This window comes from Dipodomys merriami, unplaced genomic scaffold, assembly GCF_024711535.1.
Source record: "Dipodomys merriami isolate MVZ:Mamm:240054 unplaced genomic scaffold, mDipMer1.0.p SCAF_28, whole genome shotgun sequence".
In the NCBI taxonomy this organism is placed as follows: Eukaryota; Metazoa; Chordata; class Mammalia; order Rodentia; family Heteromyidae; genus Dipodomys; species Dipodomys merriami.
This window is the reverse complement of record NW_027204270.1, coordinates 6713537-6740639: the sequence shown is the minus strand read 5'-3', so window position 1 is coordinate 6740639 and position 27103 is coordinate 6713537. Positions and strand designations below refer to the sequence as shown.

At 43.3% G+C, this 27103-nt stretch overlaps 1 protein-coding gene across 1 annotated transcript in view; it reads right to left on the bottom strand.

Moving 5' to 3' along the window:
- The window catches only part of Pex14 (peroxisomal biogenesis factor 14), a 152618-nt gene that overhangs the window by 74385 nt on the left and 51130 nt on the right, over window positions 1–27103 (bottom strand). Inside the window, exon 3 of the mRNA XM_070037350.1 lies at window positions 17798–17882. Coding sequence (XP_069893451.1) covers window positions 17798–17882 — 85 coding nt within the window. The remainder of the gene's footprint in view (window positions 1–17797; window positions 17883–27103) is intronic.

Here is a 27103-nt window from a genome sequence, read left to right as displayed (position 1 = left end):
CCATAAAATGGGAATAAAAACACTGTCACTCCTCACTGTCCCCTCAGAGGAGTAATTACCTGCTACCTCTAACCTCTGTTGCTGTACTGAGTTCTTACACAAAAAAACTTGCATCAAGCTCATCAGCTCTTTAAAAGCTTTAAAGAAGTTTTGCTTTAATGTCCTAAAGACAAGGAAGCCTGGTAATAATGAAGCTGTGGAAACATCCCAGTAACCTTCTTCTCTACTCTCCACCCCCCCACCCCTACCCTCAGGTGCAGTGCTGGTGGCAAGGCCCAGCCAGGGTTTCATCAGCACTCCCCAGGGATGAGGTCATCATACGCTGAGCGTCTCTAGACCTCCTGGGTAACGATTATCACACTGTCCCAACATCCCTGGGGCTTCTTATTGGTATAATAGAAACCTTTCATGCTCACATAGAGACTCACAGACTGTAAGCCTAAAATGAACATGCATGAATAGGCCCCCTACATTTGGTCCCTAAGGAAGAGTATGGAGACCCACATGCACAGTTCCCTCTGCCACCTGCCAGTCCAACTTATGGAATTCTAGTTGTAGCTGTTATGCTCTGGGGATGCCTGAGGCGAAGTAGAGCAGCTTCCACAGAGACAGGCACAGCAGTACCATCACCACCAGCCAGGAACATAGGACGCAGGTGATCCCACTGAAGGGTGTCACCAATCCATGGCCCTATGGCAGAGGACAAATTGCCAATGGTGGTCAAGGCCGGCAGGGGATACTGCAGAGAAAGTCTTCAGCAGCAGCCTCCAAGCTGTCCCTTTTGCCTGGCTCTCTGGCTCATGGGTGCCAGCCCAGTAAGATGCAAGGCTTTAGCCTGTGCAGCCTGGGCCAAGTATCACCTTCCTAAGTCACTGCTTTCTTCCTGCCCTAATTCCTGTCTCTCATTCCCTATGTATCATCCTGTCTCTCAAATCTATTCCTGTGTGTCCCAGAGGACCAGACTGAAGCAAGTTCTCTCTATATGATGCAACACACAGCCACAGGTGAGGCCCAGACTCTCTGAAAACCTAATGAACGGGCAACAACAGCTCATGTGCTTCTTGACAGCACACAGGTGCTGAGATACATCCCCCTGAGTGTTCCGGGTAAACACGGGCACCCAGCCCCTCACCCTTACAAATGCACGTGCACGCAAGTGCACATCACATGCGTACAAACACACACACACACACACACACACACACACACACACACAAAACCTCACATCTCTGCTCCCACACCTCAAAAACAAATTACTTAACCATTCTCTTCCTCCAAGGGTTAGAGACGCTTCTTGTCTTATCTCTCACATATGCAGAACATTGATAGGTTAAATGCTGCCATTTAATTACCGTAATGAGAGGTGCTTTTTTAGGGTTTCTGCAAACATTCATTTTTCCCTCTTATTTTACACAGAAAATCATTTTTAACAAGTGCTTTTCCATAATTCTCCCATCCTTCCTCTCCTCAGTCTATAAGGAAGAAAGTTCTCTAGATCAACATTCCAGTTATCAGAGGTGAATGGATAATAACACCACATGTTCATTTAAATCATTCTCTTAAAAATTTTCAGTATTAATTAAAAAAAACAGGAGCTGTCCAAGTCCACCATGGTGGGCCTCAATGACTCCTAGACAGAAATGGTCACTGAGAGACAGAGACTAGGAGTGGGCTTTGCAGGCAGTTTGGGGATCAGAGGGAAGAGCTCCATAGACACTGGAAGCATCCTCAAAACAGCCCCAAAGGGAGTCTGTTTACATGGAAAGGCTGGACAAGGCAGAACAAACAAGGTGCCTACAAAGAAGAAATTTGCTCTCAAGCTCTACCTTACTTTTACAAGTATAAAACCTACATGCTTTTCAATACTGAAAGGTATAATTACCACAAAAACAGCCCCATCTTTAAGCTCAGACTTTTCAAGTGGACACCGCTGCCTGGGCATCTATGGGCCATAGTGTTGGAAAGTAAAAACGAGCAGCAGCAGGGCCAAGAGTGCCCTATAAGTGGATTGCATAGGACCACCAAAGAGGAAGGGCTTAAAGGTGTGAAAAATGCTCCTCTCCATTCTCTAAAGGCGACCTGGAGTGGAAGCATGAAGTTCACTGACTGCACAGTGCTCTGGGATCTCCTGGGACCGCAGTTACTAGATACATTGTCTTCTTCATCCTTGTTCCTCTTGGAGTTCTAACCTTTCAGCCCTGGGCCTCAGCACCACACATTTTTACGCTGTGATTCCACCAACTGAAAGGCACAGCTACCAAGAAGCACTTCTGCTTCCAAAAAACAAAAACAAAAACCAAGCCACATACAAGGTCAGATAATTGCCACACTGCCTGATATGCAGGGAGGATCTAAAACATGTTAAAAGCCCAGTTTTTAAGGCAAGAAAATAAGTGGAAACACATACAAACAAGACACACGACAGGCTGGAGAAAAGTAAATGAGCAGATGACAAGGGAAAGAGGGGAACTTTCTGGAAGTTGAGTTTTCAGTAGAAGGGGGAGTCACAGCTTCCTAGGGCCACAGTTCAATGTAATGGGGCTCTTACAAGAGAGGAACATCTCGAGAGGGGGCGGTGCCAAGGCTTATCTCAGAGAAATCATTCCAGATAAAATAACACTTGCTTCCCAAATGCCATCCATCTTCTCTTTCTTCCAAGAGCCTCAAATTTCAGTGAAGCCATTTAACCATGGCCATGGGAAGTCATCTGCAAGCAGCTGAGAGCCAGGAGGCTCTGCACAGTTAGTGAGCACACGAGAGTACCAGGGCTCCCTCTTCTTCCTCTCAATTGCCCTCTGTCATCCCATGGTCCCCACTCCTGACTGAGAGAGCTCTGAAACACTAATATGGCACTAACATTACTACTTTCACATAAAACTCTGTGATGTTTTCCTCATTGTCCACATTACTGCAATAGTACTACAATAGTCCTCCAGCCTACCTCTTGCCCTTAACAATCTGGTTTCCGAATCCCTTGCATCAGACTCAGCTCCCATAGCATCCTCTGCATGGACCCGAGTTACTACCCTGCTCCAAACCCTAAGGACAACTAATACTCCCACAGGGCTTCCATAGGCATGATCTCCTTCTGATGGAGCCTTTCACCTATCAACTAGTCACTCCCCACTCTGGGCCTCCATTTTGTATGCTCACAGCACCTCCCACGACTATCTGTTTCCCGAGTCTGGAAACCCACTCAACTGTAAATACTAATGCTTCTTTTTATCATCTTCTATAATGTTGGGACAAGAGAAAAGGGACATTTGATAAACAATCAGTGAATGAACGAACAGATCATTTTCCCACTGAATCCTACTGCCTCAGAGTGCTATGTAAACTGTGTGGGAAGTAGAGGTTCCACAAACACACGTACAGACATGCAGATAGCAGACGTGAGAAGAGGAGAGCAGACACAGAGCAAACGATTCTAAAAAGCAGGTACGTTTAAAGCAGTTTATGATTCATTTATGTATGTCTAAGTTGTGTTTTTGTTAGACTATCGTTAAAATTACTTTGCATCCCTGGTACCACACTGGTTGGCAGGGGAGCAGAGCTGCAGAGACATAAAGAAAACAGTGTTTTAAGATGAAAGTTTTTGCTATGAATCATTCACAAGTGAGCTGCAGAGAGCTGACTGCACCCGTGTACTCTCAGCTCTCTGTGAAATCCTTTTAAACAAATACCTACCATTTCCCCAAAACAAATAGAACAATTATGGGAAAGCCTTGTTAGTGTTCAGGCAGCATCGGTGATGCACACCCCTGCCCTGGACCCGCCTCCATCTCACTAATCCCAAGCCCAGCCTGCACGGCTGGGGCAAGGCGTCTTAATGCACCGCCTTGGCGTTCTGTGTAATGGCACCAGGGCTAATGGAGATGAGCTCCGCTGCGTGGAGGTTCGACTCCTGAGGATGGATCTTAAAGGTGAGGCAAAGCAGCTCAGGAGAAAGTCGATTTAATTTGTTTAACATCATAAAAGGGACATTTCCACATGGACAGCAAGGACATGAATATCATGTGTGTACGGCAGAATTATAAACGCATTTTTGGCGAAATTCAATAAAGCTGATTCTACTGCATAAGGTCAGCAATTTAGTATAAAAAATGATATGATTGCAATTTTTAATATAACCCATGTATTTGCTGCAAGATGCTCTGGAAGATTGTGTAATGTAACCATTCGACCTTTCTGCAGAGCAGAGATCACCCTATTCACCCTTCATTGTCCTGATAAAAGCATTGTACAGAAAAACAAAGTCAACAGCATTTACTTAACAGAAAATGCTCTTCAAATCCAAGACTGCCTCTTCTCATGGAAGTCGGCAGAAGAAAGCCTACAGAAGTAAATACAACCACAATTGAACTCATCTTCTATGCATGATACTAAGTAGTGAGGTATGTGTATAAGGAAAGGAATGGAAGAAATAACTAACCTCTATGGTTACCCTGGATCTCAGTGCTAATGTGATTCCTCAAGGACAGAACTCTAGTGCAGACTACACACTGAAATTTGACAGCTCAGTGATGGGAAGGCCTGCTTCTCTTCATGGACTCCCTGAACCCATGCACAGAAAGAGGCTGCCATGTAGACCTAATGAGCGAATACACATAAGTGCTTTTAAGCTGTAACAGAAAATGCCTATGCCAGTGTATCATATCATCTCAGGCTTGCTTACAGTCACAATAGCTACACTACTAGAGGCTTCCACTGTTCCACTGCCAGTTCTCCCAGGCAGCCTCAATGCACTCAAGCACAACAGCACGGGGCAGGCAGGAGGCAAGGGACATGTGGTGAACACTGCTGAGCTTCCTTAAGGGATGACTTGAGAACATTGCACTTTGGGGGAAATAAGACTTCAGTCCAGGCGGGCGCTGGTGGCTCAGCTACTGTAATCCTAGCTACTCAGGAGGCTGAGATCTGAGGATCATGGTTCAAAGCCAGCCTGGGCAGGAAAGTCTGTAAGACTCTTATCTCTAATTAATCACCAGAAAACCAAAAGTGGTTCTGTGGCTCAAGTGGTAGAGTGCTTGCCTTGAGCTAAAGAGCTGAGGGATAGTGCCTAGGTCCAGAGTTCAAGCCCCATGAGAGACCAAAAAAAAAGACTTCAGTCTAACTTCTGTTTCCAGAGACACTAAGAAATGTCACTCTCATTTTCACTTCCCACTATAATCCCCCATGGGTTCTGGGATCAAATCAAGCTTCTTTGCTACCCTGAGTCTTTAAGCCTATGATCCCATTTGCCCGGGAGCCCCTGTTCTTCACACACACCTTTCAAATTCTTCTGATTTCAGCATCCTTCCCAGTGCATGCCTACCCCTCCCTCCCCATTATTCTCCTCTTGCTAATCTCTAATTATTTTACTTATTTATTCACATTTCCAGAGAAAGCAGTGTCCACACCAGACCTCTGTTCTACTTCCCAGAGTCGGCACAGTGCCCTGTGAAATAAACACATTCAATAAATACTTGTCAGCTGGCAGATGGATGGATAGAATGTAAAAATCTTTCAAAATCAGGTACCAAGATCTTCCAAAGAATTGTGCTATTTTTGTTATTTCTATTTTAGTACTTAGTTCTCCTCTTTTCAGGGCCATTTAAAGGAGAGCTTTTGATTGGAAAAAATAAGCAAATATCATAAATCATGGAGCTTCATATTTATTCTCTTTCAATTACATTCTGTGCAAATTATCTCCGATTGGAAGTTAAACAGATTTCCTAACAACCTCTTCTTCAAACTCAACCTGCGTTCTTTCAGCCAAGACCCCAAATTTTCAATTAGAATAATTTAATTCACGATTCCATTTGTAACTCACAAAGCTGGGGAGGGAATGGCTTTGTTCTTCTTTAGCATCATACATTGCTAGTGGTAAAATATTTTTTTTGTCAGTCCAGAGTATTAATACAGCTTAAAGCTAAGAACAGAGTGGAAGAGAGTCCCATTTCTATGCACTTTAGGTTTCACTGAAAAGATGACATTTACGTGGTTGTGATATTTAATTTATCACAGAGGGTCATGTTGTTTTTTCCTGAAATATCATGATATGGTAAACTTCAACTTTATGAATGAAAGCCTTTCTAATCATTTAACAAACTAAACACTGCACAAAATTTAAAGACTACCATCTTACTAAAGACAATCTACTCAACAATCTAATTACAGAAAGATTACTTTAAAGGTTTTAAAACTAAAAAGAATAATTAACAGTAAGAGATGAAAGTATTCCCAAGTCCTGTGTCAGGCCAGGAGATAAGCTCTGAGAAGATGGGCTCCATTCAGAATGACTTAGAAACCAAACACACTTTTATAGTTGGAAGTTTAAAGTGGGGAGGGGAAAATCACTAGAAGCGTTCAACTCCCAGCACAATGTACATAAAAGCCTGCATGTCCCCTTCACACTATTTACTTAGCGAATCACATTAAATTTATTTACCTCAAAAGTAGAAAGGAGGGCTGGGAAGGTGGCTCAGTGGTAGATCGCTTGCCTTGCATGCCTGAGGCCCTGGGTTCAATTCCTCAGCACCACATAAGAAAAAAGCCAGAAGTGGCGCTGTGGCTCAAGTGGTAGAGCGCTAGCCTTGAGCTGAAGAGCTGAGGGACAGCGCCCAGGCCCAGAGTTCAGGCCCCATGACCGGACCCAAAAAAAAAAAAAAAAAGTAGAAAGGAGGGGCTGGGAAGGTGGCTCGGTGGTAAGAGTACTTGCCTTGCATGCATGAGGCCCTGAGTTCGATTCCTCAGCACCACATAAGCAGAAAAAGCTGGAAGTGGTGCTGCGGCTCAAGTGGTAGAGCGCTAGCCTTGAGCTGAATTGCTGAGGGACAGCGCCCAGGCCCAGAGTTCAGGACCCACAACCGACCCCCCCCCCCCAAAAAAAAAAAGTAGAAAGGAAATAAGCAAGGGCAGGAGAGCAAGTGGGGTGGTATATATCTGTAATCACAGCTACTAGGGAGACTGAAGCAAGAAGATCATAAGTTTGAGGCCTGCCTGAACAACTTAGTGAGACAGTCTCAACTTAAAAATCAAACAAAAATAAAAACAAAAATGGGAGGGGGGGTGGTGTAGAGGCCATGTCCCTCGGGATATAACCAGAGGTGGTAGAGCACATATGTGCAAGGCCCTGGGTTCCATCCCTAGTTCCAAAGGGGGTATGTGGGGGAGAAACGAAGAAAAACAGGGCTGAGTACTGGTAGTTTATATTTGTAATACTAGCTATGCAGATCCAGGCAGACTATTCCAAGAGAATCTTATCTCCAATTACCCAGCAAAAAGACAAAGTAGATATGTGGCTCCAGCGGCAGAGCACCAGCCTTGAGCAAAAAATCTAAGCAAGAGGCCCTGTGCCCAAGCCCCACAACTGTTACTAAGAAAAGGAAGAAGAGGAGGAGGAGGAGGAAGAGGAGGAGGAGGAGGAAGAACAGAGGTAGGAGAAAGAAGAAAAGGAGGAAAACAAGTGTACACATATGCTCCAAAAGATAACCTTATTTTTACAATGCACAGACCTGAAAGTGTTGAATATAATAAGTAATTGTTAAATTAATGAATATTATCCAAAGATTTTTTTTCTAAACTGTTTTTAAATATTTCTAATTATAATCCAATCAACATAAAATATTTTTCACTAAGGATTGTCTCATGGTCTACTTTATGCTATGCTTTGTAAATCCTTGCTTCCAAAATTTTCAATAGTTCCAATAATTCCAATAGTTCCTACATGTTGTGTAGTATCTTTAGACAACCCTCCCTGTCTACTCTTGGTGTGACTCTCCTTACAAGACTCCTTCCAAATCTCTATGCAGACACCTTGGCAGCTGGGGATCCTGTCAGTGGAGGTGCACTCACTTTCACGGTGCTTTGGAAAGTCTGTCTCCACTGCTTCTGATTGGGAAGATACCTGCAGATGGGCAAGCAAGCTCTTAGAAGCACCAAGGCTTCCTCCTGTAATGCCCAGCCTCCAGCCTCCAGCCTCCAGCCTCCAGCAGGGATGGGGGGAGACGTCAAAGGTAATTCTAACAGGTGAAAGCCAAGTTTGCACTCCAAGGTCCTGTCAGTGTTTTTATAGGTGCCAGAAGACACCAGTGGTGGTGAAGAGCGACTTCCTGGTCCTTGGATCATAACCACAGCGTGTGCTCCTCCACGCAACAGCTCCAATGGCAGCCTCCCTCAACACCATAGTAGCAGCCTTGCCAAGTCATTCTTCAATGTTCTAGAAATTCTTCATTTCTGCAGGATTGGCCTTGACAGTCCTTTCAGTGTAGAAGTTCTGTCCTTACTAAATCCATATCTGCTCAAAAATTCTGGAGAATTTTAGTACACACATTGTTACAATATCAACAAATGGACCTTTCAGGGTAAATTGTGTTTTGTTTTAGTTTTGGAGGGGCAGTACTGGGATTTGAACTCAGGCTCTTGTATTTGCAAGGCAAATACTCTCCCACCTGAGCCACACCTCCAGCCCCTATTGCTTTAGTTATTTTTCAGAGAGCACTTTGCCTGGATCAGTCTCAGACCTCAGTCCTCTACCTACGCCACCCATACAGCCAGGAGCACAGACATGCACTGCCACATGGGCTTATTCTTGAGATAAAGTCTCATCAACTTTCTTACCCAAGCTGGCATCAAATCACAATCTAACTGTCCCAACCTCCCAAGTAGCAGGAATACAGGCTTGTGCTACCATACCTGGCTTCAAGTTTATCTTTTTAACACCACAATATAGCAAACTCTCTAATGTAATTCCCTCTTCTCTGTGAGCAATCAGTTTTGGGGATTTTTTTATTTTTTTGTTTTTTTGCCAGGCTTGAACTCTGGGCCTGGATACTGTCCCTCAGCTCTTCAGCTCAAGGCTAGTGCCCTACCACTTGAGCAACAGTGCCCCTTCCAGTTTTCTGATGATTTATTGGAGACAAGAGTTTCACAGCTTTTCCTGCTCAGCCTCCTGAGCAGCTAGGATGACAGGCGTGAGCCACCTGCACCCAGGGAGGAATCAGTTCTAAGACCACCCACCCCCAGTGGATGCCTGACCCTCAGTAGAGAACACTACTCTCTACGTATGTTGTTTTTTCCTGTGATAAAGTTTAGTTTATAAATTAGGCATAGTAAGATGGGCATTTGTAACTCATGCCCATAATCCTAGCTTCTCCAGGAGAACTGCGGTTTGAAGCCAGCCTAGGCAGGAAAGTCTGTGAGACTCTTACCTTCAATTAAATTACAAAAAAAGCCAGAAGTGGCACTATGGCTCAAGTGGTAGAGCATTAGCCTTGAATAAAAAGCTCAGGGACAGCACTCAGGCCCAGAGTTCAAGCCTCAGGACTGGAGGGGGGGAGAAGGGAGGGAAGAAGCATAATGAGACATTAGCAACTAATTATACAGTAGAACAAAGTAACCATTTTTCTATAATAAAAATTAAGTTATAGTTTCTCTCTCGCTACTTCCCCCTACCCTTAAAAATATGTTGTACATGGTCACCTGTCATGTGATGACTGAGATAGAACAGTGCTATAAAAGGACAGGAGGCAAGGTGACTATTAAGCACGGCGGTGCTGGCTGCCTGGATACAAATAGTGAGATGAGACCATGTGTCTGGTACCTGCAATGGCTGCTAGGTGACTCACAGTGGGTGGGACATACAGAGAGGATCCACTGGACAAGGGAGGAGTCATGTCCCAGGAAAGACTGAGTAGAAAGGCTCCAGTATTCATTAACCTACTCAGAACAGCACACATCGTTTCTGTTTTTTGTCTTATTTGTTCATTTATGTTTTGGGGAGGGTAAGGGGAGAATAGGAATGGAAAGCCAAAGGGTGAACAAATGCAACAGTGGTATTCATTAGACACTATGTTGAAAATGAACTATATAACTTGTGGGTGGGAACGGAAGGGAAAAACTGGGAGAGAGTGAGGGAAGGGTGTCCAAAAAGGAATGTTACCTTTACCTGACTTATGTAACTGAAACCCCTCTGTATATCACCTTTACAATAACAATTTTTAAAAATCTTGGGACTGGGAAGGTGGCTCAGTGGTAGAGTGCTTGCCTTGCATGCCTGAGGCCCTGGCTTTGATTCCTCAGCACCGCATAAGCAAAAAGAAAAAAGCCAGAAGTGGCACTGTGGCTCAAGTGGTAGAGCGCTAGCCGTGAGCTGAAGAGCTAAGGGACAGCGCCCATGCCCAGAGTTCAGGCCCCACGACTGGACTCCCCCCCCCAAAAAAAAAAATCTTAAAGAATGACACACGAAAACTTACAAACTGTTTATTCATAGAAATTTTCCATTTCATGTTTTTATTCTATGGTTGACTGTACATAACTGAAACCACAAACAGAAACACTGCAGTGAGGGACTACTGGAGAGTCTATAGAGAATATATCTTTGAAAGCCAAGTACTATGGCTCTAGCCTTTAATCCTAGCTACTTAGAAAGCTGAGAACTGAGGGCTGTGGTTTGAAGCCAGCCTGGGCAAGAAAGTCAATGAGACTCTTATCACCAATTAACCAGCAAAAAGAAAAGCTAGAAGCAGAGGTATGGATCGAGTGGTAGAGAGCTAGCCTTGAGCAAAAAAGCAAAGTAAGAGCTCAAGGCCCTGAATTCAAGTACCAGTACCAGCACACACATATACATGCACAAACATACACTGTTACCTTCAATTAAGGCCTCACTTTAATACTAGGCACTTTTCATATTATTTTTAATTCTGGCAAGAATCTTTTACAGCAAATACTACCCTAAACCCAACTTTATAGATAAAGAAACTGAAACACAGTGAAGTTAAATATTATTTGCAATACCACACAGCTAGAAAGCAGTTGAGGCTGGGGTGAGAACCCATGTAGTCTCACTATGGCCTCCCAGGCCAAGGTGTTCAAGATGACTATTGTTTACCCTCTCTGAAGACTGCTTCCACATGGTTGTACCAGTGGGAAGTATGACACTGCATCTTCTGATATTCTGGATTTTCTGAGCACAGAACACTGGCTACACTCATGCCTGAGTGGTAATAACATAAAATAGTATATCCACTTTAACAGGCAGTCTGCAAATTTCTGAAAAAGTTAAAGAAACACACTGCCTCCTGATCCAGTCTGTCTAGTTCTAGGTGTCTACCTAGGAGATATATACAGCCTACCAAGACTTAATGTCCACAGACTTAAAAACTAGTTTTAAAATGATGATCACTGCACCCAATAGAATACTATGCAGCCGAAGAAAAGAACAAAACAAACCTGCATGCCAATGTGAAATGACAGCCAAGATACAAAGCCAAGTACAAAGGCAAAGAGTAAAACCACTGACTGTATTTAAGTATTAGTGTTTCTGTGAGGAGAGTAATACATATTGACATGCTTTTATATAGCTAGATTATCTCTGTAATGATACATAAGGAAGTTAGCAGTATCCTCTGGGAAAGAAAATGGAGCAAAGAACAGGAAGGAGAAGAGAAGGACTTTTTTTTTTTTCGCACTGTATAACCTACTTGACTGTTTGAATTTCTAAAACATGTGGCCTAATTTTCCAAAAAGTAATTTTTTTAAAGGTTAATAACACTAAGACACATGACAGTGTCACATTTATCATTTGGTTTTTCTTTATAGTATTGCTGCAGACACACAAATTTAAGAATCAGGCTTTATTTTCAGGAAAAACAACAAAGTAATTGGATAAATCCAAAAGAGTTCTCTATAATCAAGCTGCTCCGTGCCAACTCCCTCCCAAGACCCAGCCTTCTGGAGTACTGATTGCTATCAGCTCCCTCTGAATGGAGAAGCTATGTCACGTCCACGCAGCATTCAGCTGAGCTAGCTGCTGTGTGGCTCATCCTGGATGCTGAGAGAAATCTGTGGAGTTCAAGACAAGTTTGGATAACAAGGGGAGTGAGAAAATTGATGGGGGGGAACCAGTCAGTGTGATGAATTGGCTGGTCCAGAACAGCAGGTGACGGATATGCAGATGCAAGACTGGCAGGGAGGGAAGATGGTCCATGCACAACAGATGGATGGAGATGCTCAATCATCCTCAGGAGTAAGAACACAGCCCTGTCTCCTCCAACCCTGGCTCCCTACATACCTACAGCCCCCACTCCCAGAGGCTCTGCTCACTGGCCCCACGCAGGCAGGATAAGGGTAGAAAGAGCAGGAGGTGGGACAGAAATACCACTCTATAGCAGGCTAAACTTGGAAGACAATTGCTGTTTCTAACTTTGCCATCTTTTTCCAGCTTCCAAAGATAGGCCCATTTGTCTTAGTGGCCTGTACTCCTGAGGACAGCTTTCACTCCTAGGGTGACCTGTTTGCTCAGGACTGAGGAGTCTCCCATGAGAAGTAAAGTGTAAAGCCAGCCAGTCCCAGACTGGAACTGCTAGTCACGCAACTCCTTGCCTACTGTCCTATTCTTTCCATCACAGTCAGTGACAAAGAACTCAATCAATCTGATTGAGTTTGTGATGGAATAGAATTCCAGAAGTAGGGAGGGTACTTTCTTCCTTCAGTCATCTAGGAGTAACAGAGAGGTAAGAATAATCAGAAAAATTACCTGGTGCTGGTGGCTCATACCTGTAATCCTAGCTACTCAGGAGGCTGAGATCTGAGGATCACAGTTCAAAGCCAGCTCAGGTAGGAAAGGCTATAAGACCCTTATTACCAATTAAAGAAAACTGGAAATGGCGCTATGGCTCAAAGTGGTAGAGCACTAGCCTTGAGCAGAAGAAGGACAGCACCCTGAGTTCAAGCCCCATAACCAATAGAGAAAGAGAGGTGGGGGGGGGAGAGGGGGAGAGAGGGGGGGGGAGAAAAACCATTGAATTAGGGCTGAGTGTGGCTCAGTGGCAGAACACTTACCTGACATTCTCAAGGCCCCAGGTTTGATCTATAGCACTCCTCCAAAAAGAAAGAAAAAGGAGAAAAACTAATAATAAATATCCCACTCAACTCTAGTCTTTTCTCAGAAAAGAACATCTTAAGAAATTCTAAATATTATACACTGGGTGCAAACACAGTGAGGAATCTGAATCTTGATACCATAATCCATGAACAAAGACTCAGAAGAGCCAGACGACCCCTCGCAGGCCCAACACTTCTTTCAGCTCAGCTGCAGGAATCCCAGGGAGGAGGAAACGGCTGCAGTAAGCAAGGGATGGAGGCTGGCAAGATGTCTGCCCCCTGCCCCACACTATCTGCCGGACCCCAGCTCTAGGAACAAAAGCTTTGTAAAACAGACTCCAGCTTCACTAAGACACATTAAAGAATTAATTATAAGTAAAGCTGAAGGAGAAAATTAATTTTAGAAACACAAGAGGTTACTTTTTTTTCCTGGAGATGGGGGAGGAAATGGTTATTTTCGTTTTCATCCTGGGGGCACAGGCGGGGAGCTGTCCAGTCGATAACCTGGCCATCAGAACAAGGTTTGTAATTAAAAGGTCAGTGACCTGGAAAGCCAGGGCCCCACTCCCAGAGCTTCTCAGTAATGACGGAGCTATTAAATTAAGACTGTTATGAAATCAATGCTAAAAAAGCTTTCATGGTAACGAGATTCCATTCAAGGACATGCAAACTACCTCATGAAATGAACGTAAATGATAAAAAAGAGAGAGAGAGAAAAGTAATAAAAGAGAGTTAAATTGAAATCTGTGTAAGAATTTACTCCCCCTTAAAATTAACTCCAGTGAGAGAAGCCCTTCACCTCTACCCCATCACCAAGGCTGAGACCATCAGTTAGGTTTCTTCCTCAAGTTCATTTCCAAGCAGGAGGCAGTTTTGCTACTGGAGGTTGGTTTCCAGGAAAAGAAAGATAGGATATAGACTCATATTTTAGAATGAAAAAGTACAGTAGTGCATTTTAGTTGCTTAGTTTCCTCCTCTACCCTAGGACTACTTTATTAGATGAAACATGGGGGGGGGGGCCCTTTATGTGCACATTTCAGAATGACATAATATGGAAAAAGATCACCCTGGCAGGATTAGGTAGAAAAACACACAATGGTCATCTTTTCTAGAAGCATGGTCTCTGACAGGTACGTGTCAAGGTAGTCCAAAGACAGCGCCCCACCTCTCCTTTTCCACATTAACAGGCATCACTACTTTTGCCCACTTCGCATATAGTAGCCAAGCATGGTTGGGAGCAGACTGCTGCCTGTGCTTTGTGGTTGGATAGGGTGTCAGATCAACATAAGGCTATTGGCAACAACTTCCAAGCCCTGAACTTTTCAAACTGATTCTACTGCTGTTTTTAAATTACTCTGGCCTCCTGGATTGCAGCCTGCTTACAGCCCCAGATATACTGCCTGCCTGGCAAGAAAGGCTTCTATATATAGACCAGTTATATGAGGGCCTAAGCCCCACACAGCCCAATTACCGCGATGTGGGGCCGACTCTGTAGTGACTTGTCATTTGCAGAATCCAGTAGCTGAAAGAAAAAAAACTGAAGCATCCATTCTAATAGTCTAGAAGTAAACAGCTGATTTTCCCTTTCATAAAAAAGTTCTGATAGAAGAAATGTTATAAATTATATAAAATGGTGACAGAAATTTCAAAAAAATGATAAATGATTCTAATAACTCCATGATTTTCATTAATGACTCCATATTCAGACTTTAAAGCACTGAAAAGAGATCTCAAAACAAGAAACCAAAACCCAAACAAGACAGACCTCTGTGAACCAAGTTCTTCCATTCCTAATCCAATCCATGCCCCACTCTTCCCCACCAGACAGCTCAACACTTAACCTGTCAAGAACACAGGCAGATGCAGCCCTGTTTGGGCTGTGGTTTCACAATAAACTCAGTTGATGTGCCCAAAGTAACCTTCATTTTCCACTGAACTGACATGTACTACAGGACCTCAATTTCTTTATTAAATATTAAATAATATTAAAAAAGCAAAATTGGATTTGCCTTTTCAGGAAAGAGATGTTTATTAATAAAAAGAAGAAGAAAAAGAAAGTCAAAATTATAATTCAAGACAGTGCTCCACTGCAATTCCCTGAAGTGACATTTGCTAGGAAAAGCCGAGGCTATGTACAGTAGCTGGGAGTTCTTCCAAAGCCAGCGCCCCAAGCCCAGCAATGACCCTGCAGGGAGACGGACAGTGAAGATGCCAGAGCCTGAGTCCCTCTTGCCCTGGTGACCAGCAAAGCCAACTCTCTCCCTTTCCATTACTACAGTTAGGGACAGGGGAAAAGCTCCTCCCTCCTCCCCATCAGAGATCCTGCCAAGCTGATCATGTAAGTCTGACTCAACCAAGAAACAGCGGAAATTAAAAAAGTGAAGTTTAAATCTGTGAAGGGGCTCTTCTTCCCCAGATGCCGATCAAACCTTGGAATTCTCTGCCCAGAAAAGGTCCTGCCAGAACTTACTCTATTGGGATTCAACTCGGAAATGGGTAATTACGGACTGAAGCAGCATTTTAGAGGATAATGGAGATGGGTGATTAGCTTCAGTGATTCTGGGCTTAAGTACAGGGTAAACTTGTGTGGTTCTCTTTAGAGCAAAAGAAGGTAGCCTCTCATGGTTCTGAATGCCCACAATCCTAAAAACTCTAACCTTAATTAGGGATCCATCCCACCAACAAATAATCATCTCCCTCAAGTCCTTTCTCACATGCTGACCTCTCAGTCCCTGACATGCACACTGTTATTCCACACCATAAGGATAACCCTCACCCCCCATGACATCTGACTTATCTTTCACTGGCACGTGACACACCATTCACTTCACTATTCCATTAGAACTGAAGATGGGTGAGGCCAGGATTTTGTCCTATTCTGATCTCAGCAAATCCCCAGTTGGGAGAGCACAGTATAGCACAAGGTGCATGCTCACTCTTAGGTGAACTGATTAATCAATCAGTAGAGCTTAAAATAAAAAAAAGCAACAAATAATGACTACACAAAACAGTTTCTTCTCTATAGTAATTAAGAGCCAAGTAACTCAAAAGACACACATTCTCTTTCTCTCTCTCTCTCTCTCTCTCTCTCTCTCTCTCTCTCTCTCTCTCTCTCTCTCTCTCTCTCTCTCCCTCTCTCCTCTCCCTCCCTCTCTCTCCTCTCTCTCTCTCTGTGTCTGTGTGTGTGTGTGTGTGTGTGTGTCTCTTTTCCCTTTTCTCTGTCTCTTCTCTCCCTCTCCCAGTCAGGGATTTATTAAAATTAAACAGATTAGATGGAGCTCCTGATACTAAAACTGCTCAGCAAAGCCTGCGGTGGGGAAGTGCCGAGCAAACACCAGAGACATTTGTCTCTAAATTGCTCTAAATACCTTCTGCAAATGAAATTCTAACCCAGCTGCGTTTGAGAGAAAATGAGGACTAGCTGGTCATTGTCGGTGGAGAAGAAGATCAGACAGTTATAATATTGCACAATATACTGGGCTAAGGATCTCTGGGCAACCATAGATTTTGTCTCAGGTTACCCCGGGTAATCGGCTCAGCTTTTAGGCTCAGCTTTCCCCAGCTTCAATGCTTTGATGAGAGAGCTGAAATCCCTAAGCTTTTATGATTAATTACTCCCCATAGGTACACATATTTCAAGGAAAAACTCTTTTATGGCATGATGCTTGCAGAGTGGAGAGGCCAGCCAACACACTCCAAATTTTAATAATCTCTTAATGATGGGGGGGGGGGGTGAGGCGAGAATGATGCAGCCAGTCAGCAAGCACGAAGCACCCCTCACCAACTCTGTCCAAGGGACTCAGCCCTGCGGGGCAGCTAAACAGCTGCCTGTGAATGAAATATTTGGGCTCAATTGAGCCTGGGATACAACCGAGTAAGTGACAAAACAGTCCAGCAGGACCATTTAAGTGAGATGTTACAAGAGCCATAGGAAATCCCACCAAAGTACTTCATGTTCTATTCCAGCCAAAAACAACTGAAACACCAGAATTCTGAGGTCAAGGTTTCGGGGAGGGGATGTGCAGGGGTGTGGGTGTGGGTGTGTGCATGCATGTGTGCGTGCGTGTGTGCGTGCATGCGTGCATGTTTGTGTGACTTGAATTCATGGCCTCACCCTTTCACTTGGCTTTTTCATTCAAGGTTGGCGCTCTACAATTTAAGCTAAAGCTCTACTTCCAAGATTTCAGCTTTAAAAATAAACAAGTTATGTTTGTGGGGAAAAGAAAACTGACTTCCCTCACCCCTCGTGTAACATAAAAGCCTTTAAACAACTTCCTTGATTTCTAGAAAATTAAATGCTCCATGAATGAAAAGTCTAGTTTCTTTTCTGGGTAACTAGTTGGTTTTATTTCACACACACATTAAAAGAAAATATCCCAAATTCCAACAAAACCAGAATAGATTCTATCTGCTTCAGACAATATTGAATTTGTCAGGATTCATTTTATCCCTGTTATGAAATACCATAAAACCAGTAGTTTACCACTTCAATCCGTAAATCACGCTGGCCCAGGCTTGACCTCATCCTGACCTTGGTTATTCATCTTGTTTCCCCTGTCCATCACTTCTTTCTTCCTCATTCTTTACTGAAGCAGCTGGGCTCCTAGTCTAAAGCAGGTCATTCTGCAGCCAGAGTCACTGACAGAAGAATGGACAACCAGAAAGCAGAAGTTTTCCACAGGCTTAGTCAATGGGCCAATTTTGTTACTGAATACTGCGTTTACCAGGATGCCCTTGGCCTTTTATCTAATGCATGATTATCCCAATTATGTAATCTCAGCTCCACTGTTAGAAAGAAACCTGCATTCCCATTGGGGGTGCTTACCTCAACCAGCCCCCTACCATACATAATCCTTGATGTAAGCACTATGTGCAATTCCATGCTGGATTTTCACCTGCCCCAGCCCCTCCACACAGCCATGGAAACCCATACCTTTCTTCTTAAGAAACGCTCTCCTGGTTGCAAGCGGACTCTGACGGACCCGGGAATTCTGTAGAAACTTCACTGCTGTGGCAATCTGGTGGGCAAGATCAAACAGAGCAGAAGAGCAACTTCATAATCTAATAATAATCAAGATACTACAAGTTCCTAGAGTCACAGAACAAATATACTGTTGTGATCAGATGTATAACTAGCTATATTTCAATTTAAAATGTGAGATTGGGTTGTTTCCCTTTCTTCACTGACTTCCTATATCTGAGTCAATCAAATGTAATCTCCTCCGCCTAGCTTTCCAGATCCCATCTCCCCTAATGGAGCAGCTGTTTTTTTTTCAGTGTTAGACTTGAACCTAAGACCTTGCACATCCTAGCCAAGCACTCAACCGCTGAGCTATATCCCAAATCCTTGGTTTTTCAGGACAAGGTTTCCCTATGTAGCCCAGGCTGGCCTCAAATCCGTGATCCTCTTGCCTCCAACTCTTATGTGCTACCTGGTATTCAAACTGCTTCTTCAACCATGCTCATTCAGTTACTACCTGGTGTCACGCATGCCCTCTTGCTGGAAGGCATTGCCTTCCCACCACTGTCTACACACTTCACACACCACCACCACCACCACCAGCACAGTTCTTTTATAGCCTGCTCTGACTTAAGAGTCTTCCCCAAATAAGCAAGCCAGCTCTGATCTCCCATTTCTCTTACATTCTTCAATGTTATAGTGTGTACCATATAATTGAAGACATAATTATACTGTTTCCTCAGGTTCAGGCTGTCTTCCCAATCATACTGCAAGCAACTGAGGGGAAGAGACTGTGCCCCCTGTATAGAGAGCATGGCAGAGTACCAAGAGGGGCTTGTATAAGAGGGGACACAGGTGGCCAAATGCATTGTCCCTTTGAATTCAAAGGGCAAACTTTTAGATTTCCTGGCTAAAAGCTGACAGACTGACAGATTACCTACCTACCTCTAGAAAGAATATTATTTCATGAAACCTTCATATCTACAAATAAGCTGAGTAGGGGATGGAAGAGACACTGCTGAAGATATTAACCTCCCCATCACTCAGCACACTCAGGGCGTGTGCTTACATGCTGCCTGTCTGCTCTCCACAGCAGACACTGGTCCTACAGGAAGGAAGCACCAGTCTGCCCTAGCGTAGGAAAGTGTCTGTTTTAAATGACTGGCACTATTCATCTCATCATAACCAAAAGAACAGGGCTGGGATGTAGCTCAGTGGCAAAGCACTTGCCTAGCAAGTACAAGGTCATGGGTTCGATCCCCAGTACCAAAAGAAAAGAAAAAGAAATCAAAAGATTAATATGGTTTCCTGTTACTGGTACATCAACAGGCTTTGCAGTTCACTTGCAAGCTGTTGAAAAAAAAATTTTCAGGGGCCAGGTATAAAGAAATTTTCTAGGATCCTTAAACTAAAGGCAATAGTTGTACCAATATTCAAGCAGAAAGTGCTGGGACTATAAATAAAATTCAAGTTATAAATCATCTCCTTTTCCATATTTTATATGAACTTAATCCTGAGATCAGACAGGCTTTTACAGAAGGAACGATGTCAAGGCAAATCAGAAAGAAAAAGAAAGCCCAAGAAGCTCCTTTATTCTCACTATAATCTTAGACATACCCTGGGCTTCTCCCTCAAGGGTAAGCTGAGTGTCCTAACCTTCCAGATCTGGGTAGGTCACCCATGACACACGCTGGTAGTCCTCAAGAGTCAGGCCAGCCCCCTATGGATGACAACTGCAAACAGTACTGACCACCACAGTGGGCTACAATGACAATAAACCAGTTTGAGGAAATGTGGGAGTTTCTAGAACCCCAAAACTGCATACCCACCCTTTTGCCCCTCAACCAGCTCATCTCAGGTTATACTAAAAAATCAGGAAAGCCGGGCGCTGGTGGCTCACGCCTGTAATCCTAGCTACTCAGGAGGCTGAGATCTGAGGATCGCGGTTCAAAGCCAGCCCGGGCAGGAGAGACCGTGAGACTCCTATCTCCAATAAACCACCAGAAAACCGGAAGTGGCGCTGTAGCTCAAGTGGTAGAGCGCTCGCCTTGAGCTGAAGAGCTGAGGGACAGCGCCCAGGCCCAGAGTTCAAGCCCCACGACCGACAAAAAAAAAAAAAAAAAAAAAAAAATCAGGAAAAATCTAACTACAGAAGGAAAGGAAAGGAAGAAGAAGAAGAAAGGCAGGTCTGGTATGATGTTGTGTGCCTGTAATCCCAGTTACCAGGAAGTAGAGAGAGGCAAGAGGATCTCAAGTTCAAAGCCAGTCTGATTTTTAAAAAAAAAAAAAGTAGCAAAACCTGCTGTCTCAAAAGAAAAAAGAAAAAAAGGCTAAAGGCATAGTTTAAGTGTCAGAGCATTTTTGAATTCTCAGTACAGAAAGAAAAAAGAGAAAGGAGGGAAGGCAGGCAGAAGGAAAGGAAGGAAAAGAAAAAAGAAAAGGGAACATGCAGAGGAGGGAAAGAGAAGACAGGACAAGAAAAAACAAAAGAAAAGTGGCAATGACAGAGAAGGGAGGATGGAAGTAGGAGGAAGAAGAAAGGGCTGGAGCTCTAGAAAATGAACGGACATGGAGTCAACATCAATCTGCATGGCTAAGAAAGCTCAGGAATAATTGTTTATCACATGGCGGGAAAAAAAAACTAAAACATGAAAATGACAGTACTGGTATCATTACAACAGTCTCTGCAGCTGTGATACATGCTCCAGGTACCAAAGGAAATGTGGATGTCCAGGTAGGGCTTAGGCAAGAGATGAGAACAGCACATCTCCTACCACTCACCCTGTAAAACAGAAACCTTCTCTGCATTCTCCAAAATTTCCTGCGACAGAGAAAGAAAACAGAACCCCACCACTAAAACGCCCAGGTTTCCCTTTGCTTTTTTAATATAGTCCTTGGTATATGCATTTCTGGTCAGAGAGCAAAGTTCTGATGGGTTTAATGGTGCACTCAATGCAGTGCTTGGCGCATTCCATCAATTTTTTTTTTAAAAATTGCATCTCTTATTTCTTTAAATACATTAATCAGCCTAGTGTAGGCAAAACGGATCCATCGGACAATGCAATAAACATGAATTATCATCTATCCAACACGCATAATGGCTTAAAAATACATAATAGCAGGTGTAGTTTAAATGATTAGTTATTACACCTGTGGTGGGTCTGATTCAATTGGGAAAAATCATCTTTAATAGGTTAAAAGGTTTAGATCACCATGCTTTCCTTAAAGTGGCTGCAGAGAGGGGATGATGGAGTGCTCTGTCATTAGTAATTCATTTAAGAAAAACATGGGGGATATAGCAAAGAACAGCATAAACGAGCGAATCCAATTTAAACATCAGGTAAAGTAGAAAACACCTTTTAAAAAAGCAAGATAAATGAATTTGGGAGGGAGATGAAATTGACGTATTTATTTTAACGGGAATTTGACAAAGTCCCCAGCACACTTCAAACTTGCAAAAATATGAACAATTTCTTTTAAAGTTTCCATTCACTAATTTCAAGCCATATAAAATAATACTGCCAAACACCTACGTAAAGTGTACTTGGGGCTTGTTTATGTTCCTCCTGATCTTTGTCTGAAAATGCAGTCGACAGGCAAATCACACATTTAACAGCATCCGTATCACTACACCAGCTGCAAAGATAGAAAGCACCCAAACTAATAGCCTCAAGATAATGTGCAGAATAAGAAAGATAACCCAGAAAGCAGCTACATGCAATTGGGAGCACATGAAAATCTTTCTCTTCTTTTCACTAATTATTTCCCAACTACAATCCACTCTTCTCTGTCCCCAGAAGACACTAGCCTTACAATAGGGGGATGGGCTGGGATAGAGCCTGAACATTCTAGAATTTTATAGCTCTATGATTCATAGTCGGTGGTAAAAGATTTCCCCAAACTCCTCACCCATAATGCAGAGATCTTCGCCCACTGAATATCTTGACAAGGGTGCTCAGTTTGGGCCTATTGTTGGACACTTTTCATTAACTTCATGAAGCAATTCAACTGACTTTCTTCTGAAGAGGACACACACACACACACACACACACACACACACAGACACACACACACACACAGACACACACACACAGACACACACACACACACACACACACTTTTGCTGGATTCCATGATGGGGTGCCTGCAGCCTGTCCTGTATTATCATTTGATTTTCTAATTAGAAGATGAATGTGACTATTCATGGGTTTTATTTGTGCCCAACTAAATTACATAAATTCAGGCCAAATCTTCCGCCTCAATGTCAAAGATGTAAAACGGAGCTGGGAACTTTACTGTACTTGTTGTGGGAGTGCAGCAAGCCAGGGAAAATTCTGGCACAAAGCTCCCGATGCCACTGCCGAACCACTTGCTGTGGAGCCCATGATAAATATGGAATCGGCTCTCTTCTCCCCTCCCCTGACACTGATTGAATTCTTAATGAGTGCATCTAGACTTGTCAATAGCTAGTGTAACAAAATAAAGATGACAAAGTCAGGGGGGAAAAAAAACAGAAGCAAAGTTTCTCACACTTCCCAAGTCCTCAGACCTATCATCTAACTACCTGCCCCCCAAAATAAAACAAAACAACCCCGCTACTACCTATGCCATAATTTTAGGGAAATTTGATCATCCTCACTGTTTATCTCTTTGAAGGTAGACAAAAAAACTGGGGTGTAAAAGAGAAGAGCACATTCTTGCCTTTGCAGAGTTGTAACAATGGCCATGCAGAAGTCTCTGCCAGCAATTTTGGGGGGAAAAGGGTGGGGAGACTTCAGGTTGCAAAATACCTTTGGATCTAAGGCAATTGACCAATTGAGAGAGATTTGTGTTTGAGAGACCTGGATTTGTTACCATATAAATCAGTGGAGTACAGCACACTCAGGGGTTATCTGCTGCAAACTACGTGCTGTTAAATGCACTGTGTGGGGTAAGTAATCCCTGGTGGGAAGAATCTAGGTTCCTGACAGTCTCCACTGAAGAGATGCTTCCGATGTGTTTTCCATTCTCCTACGAAAGATCTGCACATTGTAATCTTGAGCGCATACTTTATTTTCTGCTCGAGGGGGACAGAAGAACAGAGCCTGGGCTTTGAGGGAGCCTTAGCACTTTGCACCTGACATGTAAACCTGATGCATTGTCTCCAGTGACACCTATTTGGAATGCCACCAACTCCGGCACTCCTGTGTACTACACACACATCTATCTCCTAAAATGTGAGCATTCATTAGCCATTTTAAAATATTAAAAATATTCAAAAATTAATGACACTTACAACCAAAGCCAAATCCCTTTTAACCCAAAGAGATCACAAGTAGAGGGCAGAGGGAATGACCAATGTGCAGGCCTGAAACTCCACTCAGGCAATACACCGCTCCCGCGCACTGCTCAGAAGATTAAATTGCCTGTGAAAGCTTCCTCCGCTCTCACTCTAAAGTAGATACCCAGAATCCTGTTAACAAGCCATAGACCAAAGCCAACTCGAGTTTTAACACGGGCTGACTTTAAAAGCCAAGCAGTGCGGAGAAGGAGAGAACCCTCTTGAAGCAGAAATGTTGCATTTTAGTAAGAAATCAGTACTGTCAGGAGTTCCTTGACAAATATGGTCATCGGTGGCACAAGGAAATAGTTGCAAAGCAGCTGTTAATCAGAGAAACACATCGTAGAACGCTGATGCTAGCACTCGTGAAAAAATGCAACGGGCTAATTATGAAGCTATATATCTCACTAAAGAGGCCGTGTTCTTTGAGATTCCAGGCAAAGCTCTCTCGGATCCAGGGTCCTAGGACAACATAATTCTGTTTTTCTATGTCCGGATGCCTGTGACCTGTCATTCACAATCCCAAGGCTCCCTGTTCTTTCTCAGTCCTACATGCTTTTTCTAGAAAGGACATAGGCTAGGGAGGGAATGAAGCAGGGGCAATCACAAGTCACATCCCAAGATGCTGCAGGAACCCATCCAAAAGGTGACAGATATTAAAACAGAGTACAAAAAAAAAAATATATGAGCATGCAAAAGGAAAGAAATGTCAGAATGGAGACTCAAGTGTGTCAGGGGGGCAGATGTGTGGGAACGTCAACGGAGGAGAGCTGTCCAGAGAGCCAAAACAAAAAGAATAAAAAGCAGCAGCAGAAATGAGAAGAAGAGAGACAATGTGTTGGAAAGCTCAAAGGGCTAAAGGGAGCTTCGGGAGCGCTGTTCCCAGATCATGAAATTCAACTCAGGGAAATCCAGGGTCTCTGAGCCCAGTAAGAAGAGAAAGTTAGTATGCATAGGAAGGCTCGGTCAGCCAAAATTCAATATGATCCTTGCAAGGACAAGAAGGTTCAGGCTCCCCGAAAACAGACCAGGAGGGGGAGGTGCGCCAAGGCACACTCAAGCAAAACCACTGGAATGGCAAGAGGGGGATAACCTTGAGATGGACAAGCCGCTCAGACAGCCGAAGCACAGAGCCAAAGTGCCCCCTAGCCGGAGCCAGCGGAGACACAGGCCAGAGGCGGCCGCTCGCTAACTCACACAGCCCAAATGAAGTGTTTTCACTCAGGGAAAATGAAATGTTTTGCAAGATGAAACAGAATGAAAATTGAGGTTTTAGGTAATTACTAGTTGGCATTTACATATCACGGGCTGGTTCAACACCTATTCATTTTCCTCTTTTATTTTCAATTTTTTAAAATGGCTCATTAAAAATGAACAGATGACAGTGACAGGAATTTTTTTTGGGTACTCTTTCCCCCTCTCTGAGGGTTACACTATCAAGAGGTAGTTTCTGGTTACAATAAGCACACAAATGTGCGTGCACATGTGTGTGCACATACTTGCATGTTTTGTTTACATTAAGGTGGTGAAAGAGAAAGATATATCCACAAGAGCTAGACTAAGTTCAAAAATAAAAGATGGCAAGTTGCACTTCAACTGGCCCTGCACCTGGGGGGAGGGGGAGTTGGCAAGTGACTTGGCACTGAAGAAGTTAAAGGAAACAGACTCTCTTTCCATTGGAATTTCCTGGTTTTGGTCATTGTGTCCTTCCCATTGTTGATCTGGGTTACAACCCTCTATTAATTAAGCTTGTGAGCCCTAATTTCCTTTGTTTTACTTTTCTCTGTCCTTTTGTTTTTCAGATTAAAGAAACAAAATACCTTTGGTTGAGGTGCACAGAGTGGACATGATAGCACAGAATATATTTTAGGGCTTATTGTATAAATCTGTATTTAGGGAATTCTAAAGCATGCATTATTGACCCTATTCTCTCTTAAAACATGTTGATATATGAAGTAAAAGCCTTTATGAAAAGTGGTAACTTCACATGTGCAAAAATTACCCTTCAAAGTGAAATATCTCTGCCATCTAATTTTCTTCTTGGCCCTAGTTAAAAACATCTCATGGACGGCTTGCCAGGGTGTCATTGTTTTGTTATTTTATTGAAGTAGTTCTTCCAGAAATGTATGTGGAAATAAAGAGCAACTTAAACTACCACGCACTATTTAATATCAAGTGATGGTGAGCTGAGCGATGGAAGGGTGACTTTGGAGAAGATTTCCTGCCCAGCTCAGAACCGTGGATGCCAGCTTATAGCCCAAAGAGCTAGTGTGTTGAGCTCCGATGCCTGAGAGACAGAGCTGCAGGCACCACGCTCTGCTGTACCTCCGCTGCAGAAGGAGCTGGAGACACACATGTGTGCTGTCGGAAATGAAAACCTTTGCTTCTGGGTTGAGAAGATCAAAGTTCCTTTTTAGGAAAGGTTGAGCAGGAAAAGGATTTTCTCCTTCAGGGAGAAAGAAAAGCAAATTTAAATGCCTTGTCCCCATGCATCCCCACTTGAATTTAGACAGCAGCCCCTCTAATTTTTGATGCAACCAACAAAGCAGTTACCCAAAGAGGGGAGAAAAAAAGGATGACATTTGCCTTTTCCTTGGCTTTGAAATCCAACTGGCAGCAGATTGTTTGAAGTCCTGTTTAGAGAAGAAACTGTAATAGCCTCCATACTGAAAAGAGGAGGAAAATGCCATTATACACGGATCACGGTAGCAGTGACCTCAGCAGAGGAGGCAAACGAGCTGGTTGAAAGCCGGAGGTACGGCCAGCATGCCAGAAACAGAAATAAAGCATTCATGTGCCAGAATCGAGTGGTAAGAATTGGGTGCTTCGTCCCAGGAGGCATCAAGAAAAGGCAAAGGGCTCAGTTTAGTTTCTTAATAGTATTTTTCCGTGGGTCTGTGACTGCTCCTTCTTAAAACCAGTTTTCCATGGTTTTAACTTTTCAATATTTCTAATTTGCCTGCATTGTTAAAAAGAGAGCACTGGGCTTGGACTTCGTGTTGTAAAATTAATGAAGGTGTCAAGCTGTTGAGTTGAATCACTCCAAAGGAATGTAATGACTCAGTGTCCAAGATGCTCCCTGGGAGAACTGTGAGCTCACACAGTGACGGCGGCTGGTGACTCCAACGCTAAAAATATGTAGTACACAGTCCTCGGGACCTTCCTAATGATACCTTGGCCTCTACTTCCTAGGCTCTTCCTCTCCACTAATGGCTGAATTTTATGCCTTCTTTAAGGACTTCCCCTCCACTCAGGATTTCCAACTACTCAGCAAATAGAACACTGGTTCGGTTCCCATTCCTTTTGAAGCACAGGCCAGAGCACGGATGAAGCTGCAGGCATGCTCAACTTAATGTGGGATGATAAGACAAGGACAAAGAATGGTTGCATCTTAGACAGTGGCAAACTTAAGCATTAGAAAGCAGATCTCTTCTCTAAGGCTTGGTACCTTCTGCTCTAGGGCAAGATGGGATCCTGAATTCCAAGGAAGTTAAGCTCTGAACTAAGACTTTCTTCCTACCATCATTCATATATGGCATAAAACTAAAACCTTTTTTTTTAAAAGACAGAATGTCACTACACAGCCTAAGCTAGCCTTGGGCTCATGATCCTCCTGCCTGGGCTGCCTGAATGGCAGAGATTACAGGTGTGTCATCACAGGCAGCTAAACTAATACCTTTGAGCAACTGTAATCACTGACAAGCCTGTCAGATATTCCATAAGAAAGTAGAGGAAGACTAAATACTACTAATAAAAAAGAGCCTAGAAATAGTTTGAATCCAAAAGATAGAAAGAAAAGAATAGGAAATGCCAAATGTAGGTAGCTAGACATCATCTACTAGGAAACAGAAGAAGTAAACAATTCAGATATGCCACTACCGTAAGACTACCAAATCCTAATTCCTACTATTATTTATATTATTTTACTACTCTTAGGCTTCAAAAGCACGATCATAATA